The sequence below is a fragment of the Lemur catta genome, chromosome 5 (assembly GCF_020740605.2).
Source record: "Lemur catta isolate mLemCat1 chromosome 5, mLemCat1.pri, whole genome shotgun sequence".
NCBI classification, from domain to species: domain Eukaryota; kingdom Metazoa; phylum Chordata; class Mammalia; order Primates; family Lemuridae; genus Lemur; species Lemur catta.
In genome coordinates this window covers 32,055,901-32,074,453 of record NC_059132.1, presented here as the reverse complement: position 1 = coordinate 32,074,453, position 18,553 = coordinate 32,055,901, and the positions used below count along the sequence as shown (strand labels likewise).

General features: G+C 35.5%; 1 protein-coding gene across 1 annotated transcript in view; it reads right to left on the bottom strand.

The window, feature by feature from the left end:
* Positions 1 to 18,553, bottom strand: part of LOC123638753 (rho GTPase-activating protein 20-like) — a 30,776-nt gene that overhangs the window by 10,215 nt on the left and 2,008 nt on the right. The window contains exons 2-6 of the mRNA XM_045552582.1: positions 18,176 to 18,261; positions 15,607 to 15,771; positions 8,840 to 8,989; positions 1,764 to 1,805; positions 643 to 727 (exon numbers count right to left, since the gene is read on the bottom strand). Coding sequence (XP_045408538.1) covers positions 643 to 727; positions 1,764 to 1,805; positions 8,840 to 8,989; positions 15,607 to 15,771; positions 18,176 to 18,261 — 528 coding nt within the window. The remainder of the gene's footprint in view (positions 1 to 642; positions 728 to 1,763; positions 1,806 to 8,839; positions 8,990 to 15,606; positions 15,772 to 18,175; positions 18,262 to 18,553) is intronic.

The window sequence follows — 18,553 nt, the reverse complement described above, 5'->3', positions numbered from 1 at the left end:
ATCTTATTCATCATTGATAACATATTACCTCTGGTGCTACAATATCATTTGTCCATTATACCCAATAAATGGGGTTAAACTCTTAATGCTTATTTGACCAATGTGATAAAACTATGAGGCAGAAAAATGCTGACCCCTTAACAATGTCAGTTTTCCCAGATCATCCACAGATTAGCTTAAGAAATTCAGTCTGTAAAAACTCAAAGTATACACTTTTCAAAACCACTTTCTCCTTAAGAAGTGACAACTTGGAAAAAATGCTTAATAATAATTGAAAATGCTTCTTTGTGGAAACAGCTTTACTACAAGTCTCTGCAGCTGCTACTAACGAGACTCAGAGAAACATTCATGCCAGAGGGAGGAAAGAGACATCTGAGAAGCAGTGTTCTTTCCAAGCATAAATGTCAAATATTATAGTTAATATGAATTTCTCTTGCTTCATTTTCTCTAGGGTTTACTTTTCATATATACAAAGACATAGATATTCCTAGGAAAATGCACTTTCCCCCTACGGCATTTCTAAATGCCTGCCTTCCACAGCACATACACAGTCTGTCTGTCTGTCAGTCTCTCTTTTTAGCCATGGTTTTCTGCTTTAACACAGGGACTTGGAATTTAATTTTCTCGCTTACAAACACTTACATGGACACAATTCCCCATGTCCTCGATGAAGATTCTGAGGGGAATGCTCTTCAGGTGGTCCTTCTGTTTCTCGAGATTGATGTGTCTAGTCAAATGCAAACACTGAGTCAGATGGAATTTGCTGATGGCTTATTTTTAAAATCAATGTCTTTTGCTAATATTTTCAATACACTTATATGTTATTTTTAAAGACAGATGAGAAGACTCAGCAAAGGTAGATTACATTATGGGTTGAAAGGGAATTAAAAAAAACACACGGCAGGATATTAGGCATGGCCCCCCAAAAATGGGACCTCCATGTCAAGTGAGGTTTGAGGAGCACTAGCAGGTTAAGGCACCTCTGGGTAATGTTTTAGCCTTAACACTCCCCTGCCTTCTCTGGACAGGTCCAGCACCTTGCTGATAAGAACAGGGGCACATAAAATACTTTACAAGGCCAAAGCAAAGCAATGACCTTTTACTTCTCATCTAGCTCTCTAGTACAGTGTAAATCTTGGTTATCCCATTGCTTGGGGAGGGGGAGAGCAGAGGAAGGAGGGAAGGATTATGAGTCTAGTAGACAAGAATAAATCTATCATTTTAGTCTGTATGCTCAATGGTGGGGTTAGTAATTGATTTCTGAGGTGCTCAGCAGAAAACCCTGCATTTATGGAAACTTAACACATACTTTGAGGAAACTGTTAGCTCCAGTTGGTAAACTGGAGACAAGAGAAAGAGATGGAAGATATTGACTAATTTCTGCCTAAAATGGTCTAACTAGACCTCAGTGCTCTCCTTCCTAGACAGTAAGAAAGACATGTAATGAAAGAACATCATTTATAGCAAGTAGAAGCTAGTGAGCAATCTAAACAGCAGCTTATTTTCAGGAAAAATGAACAATTTCTACTAAGGAGAGGGGAATAACTTGAGGCACGTATCTGCAGAAAAGGTTTTTTTTATATTTTATTATTGTTTTTTTATTTCAGCATATTATGGGGGACAAATGTTTAGGTTACCTTATATTGCCCTTGCCCCACCCAAGTCAGAGCTTCAACTGTATCTATCCCCCAGATGGTGCCAGAAAAGGTTTTATTCATTTATTGTAGGTTAAGGATTAAAAATACATATACTGAAAAACTTACCTCTGAAGGAGAGAGAGCCATGTGTCTTTTTGTTCCAGAGAACTGCAATCATAGAAAATGGAAGACAGAAATCACACACAATACTTATGCTAACATATTTAAGACTGTCAATCCAGATGAAAATATGAGCAGCCTGTTGTTATTGACACAGTTGCACATGTAAGATGCAACCTCAGCATAACTTTGTTCTGGAGAACCCCATGGTAAAAATGCCTTTGGAAAAATTACACAGTCAAGTGTAGTTTTATTAAATTCTTTTGGATGGATCCAAGACAGACCTTCTTCTCTACTGAACTGCTTTTCTACAACAGGTATTATAGCAGTAGATGGTAGCTATTATAATGAAGAAAGTTCTTGATTTGGAATTCAACACCTGGTTTTCCCACATCTGTAAAACTGGGTTTATTTTCTCAGAGTGTTTTTATAGCATAAAGGGCCATACAAATAGAAAATGTGCTTAATATTGAGATTAAAGAGAAATTTGGCATATGGATAAAAGATCTTGGCCCAGAAACCAGACTCTTGTCAGGAAAAGAAACATATTTTTAAATCCATACAGCAGAATTATAATTTAGTAAATGAGTTCATAGAAATCTTATTCTCAATTACTATAACCCGATTAAGATCAATCCATTTACAACTAAATTACTATTGATCAATATTTTTGGTGATACCACAGCTGCATTTAATTCTTAAAATTAGAAATAAAATTAACTTTATTCCTATATGGTCTTGTCACTTGCAAGCTTTTAAAACCATACTTCTAATCTTTTTAAAGAAATTGGAAACCTCTAGTTATTGTCTTTTTCCAACAAAATACACTTAAATATGTATTTAAATATATATAAATACTTGCAATTTGTTTCTAACTTTGTTGCTTAGCAATTTTCTCCACAAGGAATCTCTCAGGATTGCCCATCAGAAAGCACATTACATCTTTTTTACCACTACCTATGCAACTTCCATCTTCCATTTCTTACTATCTTTTCTAAAAAAAAATTTCTATGTTCAAATTTTCTAGGTTTATGTCAAATCTTGGATTTATTCAGCAAAAATCTGTGTGGAAAATAGATGAGATATTTTCTTCAGACCCATTAACTTTTTCAAACTTTACAACACTTAGTAATTGGCAAATAAGTTGTATAGAGAAAACTGCGCAAAGCTGTAGAACACAACTCAAAGAGTTTTTACATATTGAACACAGCTACATAACCACCACCAAGATTATAAAACAGATAATCACCTTAGAAGGTCACCTGATGTTCCTTTCAGCCAGTAGTTCCCACTACCCTAACTTCCAAGAGGGTTTTGCTGGTTTAGGTACTTTATGTAAATGTAATCATATAGTATATACTATTTTGAGTCTGGCTTCTTTCGTTTAACATTATATTATAAATATCACTGCATGCAGTTTTAGATCATTCATATTGCTGTATGGTATTTTATTGTTTAAATATATAGCATATGTTACTTTAAAAAATAAACAAATTATGAAATGCATCAGGTTAATTTATTGAGATTGATCTGTATAATCTTCTTATAATTGCCCCTTCCCCCTGCTCTATACTAGAATCCAGGTCTCCATTTCTTTAGTAGTTATTAATCTCAGGCATGTTTACGGGACTAAAAACAGAAGTGCTCCAAAGTCAATGGTTACCCCTGAGTTTTATGAACACGTAAGCCCATTAAAAAACATACTAAGATACTCGGGAGAGGGGAAAGCAGTGTATATTAAGGGGGAAAAAAAAGGCAGGGCACCTTGGAAGATTGAAATTATAGAGGGCATAGAAGTTTGTCAACCTTGAGAGTGAGCCGGAAAGGGAAAGGTGTTGTAAGGAAACAAAGAGCCCAGAGGAAATGGTTTTAAGTAGCAACTAGGTAGCCTGGGTTCCAGGCACCAAGGTTTTTATATCAGCAAGGAAGGAAGAACATCTTCTTTCTGCATATGGCAAGCAAGGAGAACATCTCTGGAGGTACAAAGACACTCTAGGCATAGAAAAAGATGATGTCAGCAGTGAGGCATCTCAGAAGTCTCATCAAACTGGCACTGACTGATCAACACTAAGGTGCTCACACAGTAGTAATGTTCTTTGAGGGTAGGGGGTGGGGTGGGTAAACTCACAACTAATGCATGCAGTGAGAGTTGTAGGGGGGAAGGGCACATCTCAAATCATGGTTGAGCTGTGGCAAAGTCCTAACATGTAACCAAAATGTTTGTACCCCCATAATTTCCTGAAAAAAAGAAATCTCTTGTATTCTGATTCTCCCTTAAGAAAACAGGAGTTCCAGTAAAGAACATCTGATTTCCTAACAGCCTGGGAAAATGGAGGCTTAAGGGGAGTATGAATTTGATCTCTAAATAAACAGGCACACCTGAGTTTGTAATTTAAGACTCACAGTAGGTACATAAGTGAAAATAGTATTCTTCTGATTACTCTTGTAGATAGACCATCATCAGATTGAAGTACTTCCTGTGTGTTTTGAAAAACGTTCCCATTTTATCATACAGTTATCTGTAAAATCAAGGTGTAGCCCTTATTTTTCTGGTGCATATAAATATTAGGTTCATTGGGCTGGGGTACCATGGCTCATGCCTGTAATCCTAACACTCTGGGAGGTGGAGGTGGGAGGATCGCTTGAGCTCAGGAGTTGGAGACCAGCTTGAGCAAAAGCGAGACCCTGCCTCTACTTAAAATAGAAAAATTTAGCCAGGCCTAGTGGCATGTGCCTGTAGTCCCAGCTACTCAGGAGGCTGAGACAGGAGGATCACTTGAGCCCAAGAGCTTGAGGTTGCTGTGAGTTAGGCTGATGCCATGGCACTCTAGCCTGGGTGACAGAGTGAGACTCTGTCTCAAAAAAAAAAAAAAAGCTAGCTTTGTAAATTAGAGTACATGTAGTGACAGAGATATGAAATTCCTTTTGGCCTTTTCTGAGATATGACTATCTGTCTTGTTTCCTGAAGTAACACATGGAAAGTTCACATTGATTGCTTGCTCTTTCCCCAATTGGACTCAATTGGGAGTTCTTCAACATGGCAGTTGTCAGCCTTAGATTTCAAAGCTATTAGCTTACATTTTTTTTAATAGTTATTATAGAAACTTGGTAGGAGAGATTGCTTCTTAAGCTTCTAAGCCTGATGGCATTTTAGACTGATCATGACCTAGAGTTCCCTAAAACTTACCAAGACATAACACTATTTCCAATGGTCTTCATCCCTTCCTAAAAATCTGAGCTTCCTTCTCATATCATTTCACTTTGTCCTCAACAACTTTTGTTAACATTTTCTTTGTAAAATAAGTGTGTTGGCAGTAAATTCTCAGGTTTTTAAAAATCTATTTCACTTTCATTTTTTAGGAATGTTTTTGCTGCTTATTGTATTCTAGGTTGAAAGTTGTTGCTTTCAACACTTTAAAGATGCTCCACTGTCTCCTAACCTTCAAATATTCCAATGAGAAGTCTGCAATAATTCAAACCATCATTCTCTTATTTATAATGCATTGCTCTTCTCTGTCTGCTTTTAAGGTTCTTCTCTTATCTTTGATGTACAATAATTGTCTATAACATGACCAGGTACAATATTTTCCATCTCATCTTGTCTGGGGTTCTCTGAGCTTATTTCAATCTGTACATTTATGTCTTTCACCAAATTTGAGAGGTTTTTTATTGTTTGTTTGTTTGTTTTTCTTTTCTTTTTTTTTTTTTTTGAGACAGAGTCTCACTCCGTTGCCCAGGCTAGAGTGAGTGCCATGGCATCATCCTAGCTCACAGCAACCTTAAACTCAGGGACTCAAGCGATCCTTCTGCCTCAGCCTCCCGAGTAGCTGGGACTACAGGCATGTGCCACCATGCCTGCCTAATTTTTTCTATATATTTTTTTAACTGTCCATATAATTTCTTTCTATTTTTAGTAGACACGGAGTCTCGCTCTTGCTCAGGCTGGTCTCGAACTCCTGAGCTCATGGGATCCTCCCACCTCCACCTCCCAGAGTGTTAGGATTACAGGCGTGAGCCATGGTACCCCAGCCCAATGAACCTAATATTTATATGCACCAGAAAAATAAGGGCTACACCTTGATTTTACAGATAACTGTAACAGGCGTGAGTCACAGCGCCCGGCCAGGTTTTTATATACATTATAGCCTCAAATATTTCTTCTGCCCCATTCCATCTCTCCTTTTTCTGGAATTCCAATTACATGTATGTTATACATTTTGACATTTTCCCACAAGTCCCTGATGTATTTTTAGTTAAAAAAAAAAAAAACAACTTTGTTTTCTCTCTTCATCATATTAGACAATTTGTATTGATGTACCTCCAAAGTCACTGACTACTCTTTCACTTCCATTCAGTAACAAAAACCAGTATCTTTTATTTAAGATATTGTAGTTTTCAGTTCTAGAATTTCTATCTGGCCATATTAAAATATTTTCTACTTCTTTGCTCATATTTCCTATCTTTCTATTAATTTCAATTGGATTTTCATTTTACCTACCATGCGTACATATGAAAACTGCTTCAATGGTCTTTTCTAGTAATTTAACATATGGGTCAACTCAGGATAGGTCATTATTGATTTACCTTTTCTCTTTCTTTATTCTTCAGATGGCAGGAAATTTTAGATTATACTCTGGACATTAAAAATGTTTGGTTTTGGAGACTATATTTTGCTATAAGTGCAAAAGAGTGTTCATGTTTTTGCTTTAGCAAGTAAGTTGATTAGCTCAAGCTATAAAATCCAATTCACCTGTGGTGGGCAGCAGTTCAGTACAATTCTTTTGGTCTTAGTTTTAAGCTGCAAGTCTACCCTAGGTATGTGGGGGTGTAGCAGAGGCTCGGGCAGTGCCTATACACAGAATTTATAGCTTCCCTTCACTGACATGTTCTTCTATCAGATTTTCCCTATCAGGTTGTGATAGCTGTAGTTGACTTGGACTGTGTACTCTGGTTCTTCAGCCCAAAAAGCTTAAGAATATGTGTCAGTTTCAGTTGCCCTACACCATGATGTGACTGCCTCTTGTCCTCAGACGGAAACCCTAAAACCAGGAAACTCACCCACTGCTGGTGCCTTCTTCCAAGTTTTAACTCCTCTTCAAAATTTGCCAACTGTTTTTCATTCTCCATAACCCTTGGGTAGTTTTTGGAATTTACAGTTGTTATTTGTAGAGTGGTCAGTCTGTTAAGACCCTACTCTGCCATACCAGAGGAGAGGCAGAGCTCAACATTTTACTTTTTTAAAAATATAAACTTAATTTTGAAATAATTTTAGATTTCCAGAAAACTTACAAAGATAATACAGGCACAATCCCTGTGTGCTTGTCCCCCAGTTTAATTTCCTCTAATGTTATCCTCTTACATTATCATGGTCCATCTGTTAAAACTAAGAAATCAAAACTGGTACATTACTATTAACTAAGCTCTTGACTTTATTCAGATATCACTGATTTTTCCATTAATATCCTTTTCCTGTTCAAGGAGCCAATCCAGGATACAGCACTATATTGAATTATCATGTCTCCTTAGTAATTGATCCTGACAGTTTCTCAGTCTTTCCCTGTTTTTGTTTCTTGGCTTTGAGAGTTTTGAGGAGTACTGGTCAGGTATCCTGTACAGTGTCTCTCAATTTGTGTGAATTGGAAGTTTTTCTCATGATTAGACAGGAGTTACGGGTTTTTCAGGAAAAAGACCACGGAGTGGAATTGCTCTTATCATCATGTTATATAAAGGAGTATAAGACATCCACCTGACATCCCTGGTAATATTAACCTTGTTCACTTCGTTAGAGAACCATAGTTTGAGCAATACACTATGTATATATAACTTGTTTTCACATTTCACCCTCTTCTTATAAAGAAGCTTCATGGAAATTCTTTGATTAAAAACATCATGTAGTCATACCCCTCACTTGAAATTTCTTCCCTTCACCTGTAACTCTAAGGAGATTTAGCAATAACAAATGATAATGTCTAGATAAATCTGTCAAGGAAAACAAGATATACACAGAAAGTTAAAAACCCATGTTCCTTCCAAATACATGTTAAAATCTGTGGTCAGCCAATAATGCATAGTAGAGTTTAATGACATGCCTGTCTTTTAATAGAGATTAACAGCTTGGAAAATTTTAGTTAACTGGCTTTAGGATGATGCCTGAGGAATTTGGTGGTAGTGGGCAGAGAAGCAGAATGAACAGCATCATGTGCATGTAATGGACACTAAACCTTTAAGAATAAAACTAATACTGCAGTTGGAGCACAGCTGTTCAAAAGCACAGGGGTGAGTTTTGGTATACTCTCCCTGAACTGTAAAGTGCCAATTAAGGACCTTCAGCATAAGAGGACAAAAATTCTTTATTCATACATTCTCCAACCCCATCCCCACCTAAAAGTGACTCTTGGGAAACCGATTTTTACTCCTTAAAATATTAAGTTTGCTCTTGATTGTCACATCTCTATAGATATTAAACCAAAACTTGATATACAATTCAGGCAAACCAGTATGTCATGACATTAGTTTTATTTTTATGATGATAAATTACTTCTTTAGAAAATTTTGTAGTATAAACCACTTATCCAAACATACCTGGACTATTTTATAAAATATCTTTCAGTAAAGGTCATTTCAGTGGTTTGAAAAGACTGGTAGAACTCGAAAGCTCAACAATATGTCAAACAAATCCCTAGACTTTAAGAAAAGGGATGTTGTAGAGGGAGTCCTAAAGATCTGACCACCAGTCTATTCCCCTTCCATATTCCTGGAAGTTCTCATCCCCCCAGTTGTTTCAGTAGAGCCCCTTTAAAATTCACTGGTCAAGCCAAGGCAAATGAATTCAAGAGTTCCCAACAGTTACCATTAATTTTCTTAGGTTTTAATCAAAAGGTCTTTGGGAGAAACATAAGGCACACAAGCATCTTGGTGGGTGTATGTGTCAAAAGATGAGTCATTGACTTCAGAAATAATCAGAATAAAATATTTTCCTTCTAACAATTTGGGGAACTAAATTTGCTTAATTTTTTTCTCTCATCCCAGAAATTACCATAGTAGCTAAACAAGGTAAATACAGGACAAGCTGTGGTTCTTACCTGAAAGTGGCCACAAAGTTCTCAGTGGGCCAGCCCAAGACAAAGGATTTCATAGCACTGCTCTTGCCATCACCCACTTCATCCACACAGCTTGCTGGCCACATGTCAGTTAATTTAATCTTGTTTTTCATCTTGAAGTTATTGTTATTCCTAGAAAGATAAAAACCAAAAAGGACCTCTTGTTATTTTGTTTCTTAAATTGTATGGGAGATTCTATACTTGTGATAAACCGTCTTATTCATTGTTTTAATCTTCAGTGGCTGATACAGTGAATTAGGACATAGTAGGCTACCTTGGACCAAGAAGGCCTTTAAGACATTTGGGGAAGCATTTATTCCCCATGTCTGCATGTATGGCAGCAAATAGCCATAAACTGCCATTTTATTTTTCTATGCATTGAGCATTGCATTTGGATCAAAAGCCTACTTTTAAATTTACTGCTGTTATAAAAAATTAATTCATTTATTATTTATAACGCTTATTTACAAAAAGACTGGAGTGGCTGAACACAAAAAGTATACAAGATTTATTAAGATGTTTATAAAATTTCCATTTTAAGAGAGATGCACTGAAAGAACCTGGAATCCACTAGAGGAATTTATAATACATTTTCAACTGAGTGGTTATGAGCTTTTCTAGTCTTTAGAAACATAGATTATTTTAAATTTCCTTCTTAAGATTCTGTTCAACCATTTTCCATTATATTCTGGCTAAAACTGAAAAACTGTAGCCTAAAAAAGAGCCTAAGAGAGCGCAGAGTTGACACAATGTTTACCACTGGGGACTCAGAAGGTGATCTACTTTTAGTCAGCAGTGAAATTCCTTTTTGACAATTTCTTCCTAGTATCCCTTAGACCGCTGGTATGGAAACTATCATATCTCTTGAGCTAACTGACAGATTTATTGCTCAGATAAACCTGAGATTTAAATAGAGGAAACTGAGTAGGATAAAAAGAATGCCCAGGGAAAAGAGTCCTTCCTAATATTTGGAACCATTTGTGGAAAAGCTAAAATAAAATCAAAGATACCTCATGTGTAGAAGCATCCCTAACACTCCTCTGATTCATGGAATAGTAAGGCTAAAACTCTTCAGTGGGATTTATGAGATGAAAAAGATATTGCAGGAAATGTACATGAAGGACATCCTAGATTCAAAGACTCATCTATGCTTCCCACAGGATGCACCAAATTTAAATGTAATAGAAAAGTGTCTTGTGGCAAAATGGCTTCTTTCTGTATTTCATTTCAATATTTTTTACCCTCTTGCTAAAAATCATTAGATTTTTTATGAAACAGGTTCAATTACAGACTGAATCTTATTTTGTCATGCCAATTATTTAGGTAATATAAAACTAAGACTACAAATCTTTTGGAAGGAAAGGTATGTTTGTTTTCACACAGTTCGTGTTCTCTAGTGCAGATCTCTGTTTATATTGGATACTTCAGATATCATGTGGAAACATCCACATATACTGACATGGGGAAAATGTCATTTCAATTATCCTTTTCCTACATCAATAAAGTGCCACACCTGATGCCCAAAACAAGGAACTGTCAACCGGTATGAACAATGACTTCCATTCTCCTATACTAACAGCAATAGCTAATATTTATTGAGAATTTGCCATGTGCCAGCCATTGTTGTAAATACTTTACACATTATTTAGTTTAAAACTCATTTTATAAATGAGGAAATGAAGTCACAGAGGCATTAACTTGTCAAAAATCAAACAGCTTAAGAGGCGGAGCTAGACTCTGACCTTGGGCAGTGTTGGCTCCTGAGCTTATTTATGCTTTTAACCACTTTGCATCCATAACAAGCCTTGGATATTGCCATTCCCATAAAGCATCTTGATGAAAGTATCTCTCCATGGAGTTCTTTTTGGCTTTTCTCTTTGGCCTACTTTTTCTTAACTCTCTCCAGAGCTACAAGGCTTTCTCATGGGGCTATTTGTGTATAATGGAGGTTGGAGGATAAAAATTTTGAGCATTTATATACATAAAACTAGAAGGATAGGCTTGAAAATATGTAAAACAAGTATTCCAGAAAGCTGACTTGGGGTGGGCAAGGGCAATATACGTAACTTAAACTTTTGTACCCCCATAATATGCTGAAATAAATAAAATAAAATAAAATAAAATAAAATAAATATATAAAAAAAGCTGTATATTGAAATGCACCATCCTGAGGTCACAGTGTACTTCTTTAGATTTTTCACTCTCAATCTCCTATAGTATTATAATATAGAAATTTAAAAAAATAAATCTAATGTGAACTGGCTCCAATGGAATGACTATTACTATTTCCAATAATATTAGATCAACAGAAACTAAAAAATATAAATCTAATGTGAACTGACTGAAAAAATTTTTTAAAAACTTAAAAATAAATTCTTTATTTCTACAATGTAGTCCCTTAGTACAAATTTATTAATGTGACAGATATAGTTTCCTTTCCTATTCTCCAATCTTCATACTGGCAGGGATTCCAATAAATTATTGAAATACACAGGATTCTAGGGAGACTTTTTTCCCATTGTGAGATAGAGACATCATATTAAATATGTTTTTAGGTAGAGGTCATGATATATTCCATGAGTATCTAATGGCAATTCTATTGTAAATGAACTTAACTTCACCTTTTTAACCTTAAAGAACTCAGCATTATTTACTAATTGATTATTCTTATAAAATATGAAAATAGTGATGTATTAAGAGGGTGTGAGGTAAGTACAGTTATTTAATTTTTGTAAATTCTACATAGCTGCCCTATCAGCTACTAACTTCTTTCTAAATAATGTAATGCTTGAAAACATATCTTATTTTTATAAATGAAAGCCATAATTTTATTGGAAAAATAACTTATCCTCATAGTGAATATAAAAGTTCTTCCCAAGGCCCTATCCAGCTTTAATACTTTCCCAATTTAGTATGGAAAAGAATAACAATAAATTCCAAAAAGCTTTCAGCAGTGTCAACATCCATCCCAAAGCAGAGCAAATATAATACTTTAGCCAAAAAAAGGGTGCTTTTACTATTATTGCTTTTACTAAAATTCCCTTAGTTGGACTAAATAAATATGTGACAGATTGTCAATTATTTATCCCACTTGAGTTTACTTCTGTAGGCCCAGCACAAGGACTGAAAGCAGTTTCCAAACGAAGCCTAAAGATCAGATGACATAATATGGAACTGAGGCCTCCCCTTTTCTCCACGGCTAAGTATGAAGACCAAGCACTGGTCTCAGATTATTTCAACACATTAATTGATCCAGGGTACCACTTGATTCTTTATCCAAGGGTAAGGATTGACACAGATTTGGTATTGAAAGAAAATACGTCATTTTGGTTGCTGTTTATTTTGGAAAAAAAATTAAGTTCTTTAGTATTAAGAAGGATCTGTGAATATATCGAAATGTTTGCCATGAGAATGATCATGTAATACATTCCTAAAAAATGTCTAAATTGTTGTAAGGTGGCAGTATTCAATCATCATTATCATCATCTCCTGAACTATATATCTTCCTTTCTATCTTAAGGGTCTTGGGTTTATGCCAAAAACATAAAAAATAACGTAGATCACTCAAATTTTTAAATACCCCCAATGGATGTAGAAAGTATTTAAAATAATCTTCCATGAATTGAATCTCATAAATAACAGCATTTAAATCAATTGATATAAGTTTTGTCATTTCACAAAATCATTAGAGTGGACACATAGTTATGGAGGAAAAATGGTGTAACCCTATGTGAAGGACAATTAAAATAAAAAGCTATAAAAGTAGACAATGGGCATAAATTTTGCCAATATATCTAAGAAACAGCAATTTTGTAGTGGTAATACAATTGTCTTATATAAAATGCTTTTAACAAAATATAGGTTACATAAAAACCACTTAGCTGTGAACAGTATACAGAACAATAAATAATTTAAGGCAAAAAATCAAAGATTCTCTAAATATTACCATAACTGCCAAGGAAAAAAAAATCTAAAAAAGAAGAAAATACCTTCTTCCCTAAGAGTTGAATGCATGTTACAAGTAAGTTCCTAAAGTTCAGAAAATTGGCTGTTGTCTGTGTATCTACCTCCGTGCTAAGCTCTGCACCTAAGGAGTACAATGTGGTAAGAAAGACCGAGAGGGCCAGCCTTGGGAATTAAGGTCTCTATTCAAGCCCCAGCTCTGCCATTTCCTAGTCTATGACAAACCTCCCTGGGGCTCACTGTTCAACATCTAAAACAACTCTTACCTGGGGGTTGCTAGGAAAATTAAATGAGACCTTTCTGATTCTCCTATTCTAACAACAAACATATATAACAGAACCCATCCAATAATTTTTAAATGAAGAAATTAAAAAATAATAATAATGTGTTCTTCTGCTAATAGCCTCCCTACTTAGATCTTCAGGTAGACTTGTTTGAGTGCAAAGGCTTAGATAAAAACAAAAACAAAACTAATTTTCTTTCACTATATTACTCAAAACATCATATCCACTTGCAAAACTACATTTGTATGTATCACTTCTATTGAAAATATTCTGAAACTGTTTCATTATCTTTATGTCATCTTTAACTCTGAAAAGTTCCTAAGCATTCTATAGCATTTCTTACTAAATGAGAATTTAGTTGGAACCTTTTAATCATCACAAAGAAAAGACTCAATTAATGGTGAAAAATTATATGGTTGAGGACACTTCTATGAACCCCATTAAAAAAGAGTTCAGTAATAGAGGCAGCAGACCACATATTAGTTAAAAGAATGGAGTTTGTAATAAGATAAATCTAGGTTCAAACATGAGTTCAACTAATTTCTCTGTGACCTTGAGGAAGTCATTTAATTTCTCTCAGTATCAATTTCTTTTTTTTTGAGACTAGTCAAGAATAGTATTGAGAAAAGTATGAATTTCTTTTCTAAAATGAGGAAAATGAATACCCACTCATAGAATAGTTATAAGGGTTAAAGTCTCTAGAAATTCAATACCTAAAATATAATAAGATACCAATAAATACTTGGTTTCTCTTGTTATTAATACCACTCACATTAAATATAGTGTTTTGCAAAATTATTTACCCTTGCCCATGTCTTATTTATGGCACTGACTAAGTTAGGTGTGTGAGTGTGGGTAGTAGAAAAAAATGTTTACTCTTCACCAGTGACTAAAAATCTCCTTCATGAGATTGCATTTGTTAAAATACTTTTATCTTTCCCGATGTCTCATACATAAGGACAGTGGGAAACAGAGCCAGTGGCAGCCACCATGTTCTAGGCTGAGTATTAAGTGCACTGGTATTTAGTGTTGAGCAGAAAGTGAATCCTCTTGGGTACCTCTAAAGTATGTTCCAGATACGTCTGTATCTTCATCTTAACTGTCATTTCCTCAGATAAAGCCCTATTTCCATCAGGACCACTAACAACTTACTATCTAGCCTCCTTGACTCTACTCTAGCCTGCCTTCTAATACATTATCTAACTAGCATGAGCCAGAATTATATTTTTTTAAAAAAAAGGAATCACACTCTACCACTCCCCCAAATAAAACCCTTCAGAATAACATCCAAAGTCCTTATGATAGCCTTTGTGGTACTAAGCCTCCAAGATGGTCCCTATGATCCTTAATTCCTGATATTCATACCCGTTCGTAGGTCTCTTCCATGCTGTGCCAAGGTTGCTCTGTGTGGCCAATCGCATATGTCAGAAATGATGGTACACTACTTCCAAAATCAGGTTATAAAATACTGTGGTTTCTATTTTGGGGGCTATTTCAATGGCCTATTCTCTTTTTCACTCTGTTGGATGTTTCACTCTGAAGGAAGTAACTGCCATTATAAGCAGCCCTATGGAGAGACCCCCATGGAGAGGAAGCCTTTGGAGAACAGCTGTGAGGAACTACAGCTGCCAGCACCCACTTGAGTGAGCTTGGAAGTGGTTTCTTGTGTTCTAATTGAGTCTTGAGATAATTGGTACCTTGTCTAACAAGCTAGAGGGCCCTCATGAAGGCTCATGAGCCAGAACCACCCAGTGAAACACTACAAGATTCCTCACTCAGAGAAAATGTAGATGTTTAGTTTTAAGCTGTTATGTGTTGGGGTAATTTGTTACATAGCAATAGATAATTAATATAGCCCACAAGGTCCTGACAAGCTGACCTTTGTCCACTTCACCAATCATAATTCCTATCACTCTCGTTTGCTCATCAGGCCCCAGTTACTCAGGCCTTCTTTGAACTCCTCTAAGGGCCAAGTTTTCCTCACCACGTTTGTACCTGTTCTCTCGACCTAGAACGCTCATGCTCCCGATATCTATATAAATGGCTGGTTGCTTTTCATCCTTCAATGATTTTTCCCTGACTACACCTACCTAACACATACCCCATCTTTTACTTCACCCATCAACCCATTTTCTTCATAGCCCTAATCACGATCTGTCCCTTGCCCCCCCCCCCCCCCCCCCCCCCCCGCACACAAAGGTAAGCTCCCATATTAGAATGTAAGCTACCAAAAAGCAAGGACTATATCCATCACATCCTTCATTATATTTCCTACATTTATTCAGGTCATGGCACAGGACCTAAATGAACATTTGTTGTATGAATAAAAAATGGAAACTTTATTTTTCATAAAAAAGGAACAAATATAATACTCACTTCACATATTAGATATAGTAACAGAGGCCAGACATTCTTACAATAACCATTGAGTAGAAAGAGTATCTTTGTTAATGGAAATGAATTTAATAATGATAACCAGCAGAGACTGTGCAGTCCACGTACTTTCTTTTGGCCACAACAAGCAGATCATTGAATAGGAAAAGATGCCGCTCCTGCCTCCGCAGGCGGCTTCTGAGCTCTACCAGGCCGTCGATCAGCAGAGTCCTATCGGAGCACACAAATGACGACAGAAATGCACAGGTGTTCGTGCCAGCAGAAGGTCTTTCCCTGTAACAGATGAAATTCCACAGATCATCAGTCAAATGATTAAATATAGGACCAAGTTTTTACAAAACTATAGCTTAACATTGGTCAAGAAATATAAAACTGTAACCTTTTAATGCAATGGCAGTGCCCTAACTGGTCTCCCAGTGTATTCTCCACACAGTAGTCTTTGACACCTCATTACGAAAATTTTGAAACATAAAGCAAAGTTCAAATAGTTTTATGATGAACACTTGTATGTATACCTCAACACAGATTTTACCATTAACATTTTACTATACTTGCTTTAGTATATACCTACCCAAGGATCTATCCTTCATTCATTCATTCATTTATTTCTTTATTTAGAAACAGGGTCTTGCTCTGTCACCCAGGCTGAAGCGCAGTGGTGTGATCAAAGCTCACGGTAACCTCCAACTCCTGGGTTCAAGTGATCCTCCTGCTTCAGCCACCTGAGTGGCTGGGACTATAAGCATGTGCCATCACACTCAGCTATTTTTTTAAGTTTTTTTTTGTAGAGATGGGGTCATGCTATGCTAACCAGACTGGTCTTGAACTATTGGCCTTAAGATATCCTCCTGCCTTGGCCTCCCAAAGGTCTGCGGCTACAGGCATGGCCACCATACCTGGTCTATTTATCAATCTATTTTGTTTTTGGCATTTCAGTGTAAACTGCATACAGCAGTACATATCCTCCCTAAATACTTCAGCATGCATATCATTAACTGGAGTTCAATACGTAGATTTTTCTTTTGATATAAAATATACACACAAAATGCACAAATATACAGGTCTTAGGTGTATATTCACTGATATTTTTTTATAAAGCCCTTTTTAAAATATGATATTCACTGACTTTTCACAAATGTATTCACCTGTGTAATCTAAGCCTCTATCAAGATACCGGAAATTATCATCAGTCAAAAAAATTCCCCCTTCTGGTTAGTAATATCTAAATTAAGAAAATATAGCATTTTCATTGTTAAAATGTCTTCAAATCTTTTGCTCATTAGTTTTACAAAAATGAGTTATGTGTTATGCAAATGTAATCTACTGTGTTATAGGAATTTTCTATGAATCCTGGACACGATGTGCTGGTATACAGTGCTCTCTGTCAGGTATGTGTTTGGGGAAATATTTGCTCCCAGTCTGTTGCTTGCCTGGTACCCTTTCCTCACTATGTTTTTGACAAAAGCTTTAAAATTTCATGAACTTTAATTCATTGATTAAATGTAATCAATGAATTAAGCTGTATTTAATTATAATACAATAGTATTAAATTAATAGTATTATTAATAGTATTTAATTTCTGTAACCTTTCTATGAAAACGTCTAAGAAATTATCTTCCTAATTAAATTTTCATTAGGCACCCATTAAAAGGAGTTTACATTTCCTAATCAACCCAATGACTAAAGAATATGTTTTTTGGGGACAGGTCAGAAAGAGTACTGATCAGAGAGAAGTTGGTGAGTACTGGGAAGAAAGTCACCTAAGTATTTTGATAAGTTTCATTAAATGGAATTTGAATATAGAATCTATTGTGGCACTAAAATCCTTCCATATCTTCATATAGATTTTATGTGAAATCAGCACCTCATTCACAAAAATATCATAGCTATAGGTAAAACCTCACTTTAAATAAAGATGAAGACTTCACTTTATATAAACGGATAGACTGCTTAGAAGAAAGTCATCACAGGATTTCATTTGAACATAAAAAATGCTACGAGTTAACAATGCCATTTAATATGAATGAATAAAATAATTGAATATCCACTAAATTTCTACACATTATGAAAGACCCTTACAATGTCCACTGAAATAGTAATTAGCCACAATAGGTAAAATGCCCACTTTATTACATATTTAGCTTGTTTTCCCACTCCAAATTTCACTAATGTAATTAATAATATGTAAAAGAAACCAATATTCCATTTTTTATAATCCCAATCTAGTTTTCTTTTTTCATATCTAAAATTGGTGAAAAAAATGACCTTATCAATGCGCAGGCATCACCTTATGATAAAAACAAGCAATATTTTGTGTAGAACAACATTCATTTTTCAGTATTCTGATTTCAAATTGTTTCTACAAATAAATTTTGATAAAATATGGAACCTGCATATTTGCGTACTGTGTGATGTGAGATTCACTATTGAATCACTTTTAAACCAACCAAGCTTACACATCAGTTCTGAAAGGCAGTATGATTCCCACAAATAAGAGGTCTTATTAAATAACCTTAGGACAGCAGCCATGTTTTCTATAATGAAACAGGGAATGACGGTGCTCATGGAAAACAAACAAAAAACACCCGCACATGAAAAAGTGTGATCTGAAAAGCTCTTCATCTAATATAAAGTTCCAAGCACATACCAGATGTGTAGCACAAAGCTTTGCACTTACGTGCTGGCACTGGCCTGTTCTTGCAGGGCTCTATCTGGGAGAAGAGGTTGAACACTCCTCCTCCTTTCTAGTAATGCTTTCATTTTCTGTTGAGGAAAAATAAATAAGTGAAGACCACATGGTTTGTAAAGTAATAAAAGTTTATTTTCAATCCAATTCAACAAATTTTGTATCCCCCACCTTTGTCTATCAAGGACCCTCCAATTTCACTATGCAGGTAAAAGCATAACATCTAAAATAGAAAAGTTTAAAAAAATAGGAGAGTGAGTATAAAAAAGTAGTATAGGCAGTCAGTTTTTCTTTTCATGATCAGAGAATAAAGAGGTTAAATTTTGATCAGAGTATTTGGGAAAAACACCATCATAACCATTGTTGTTG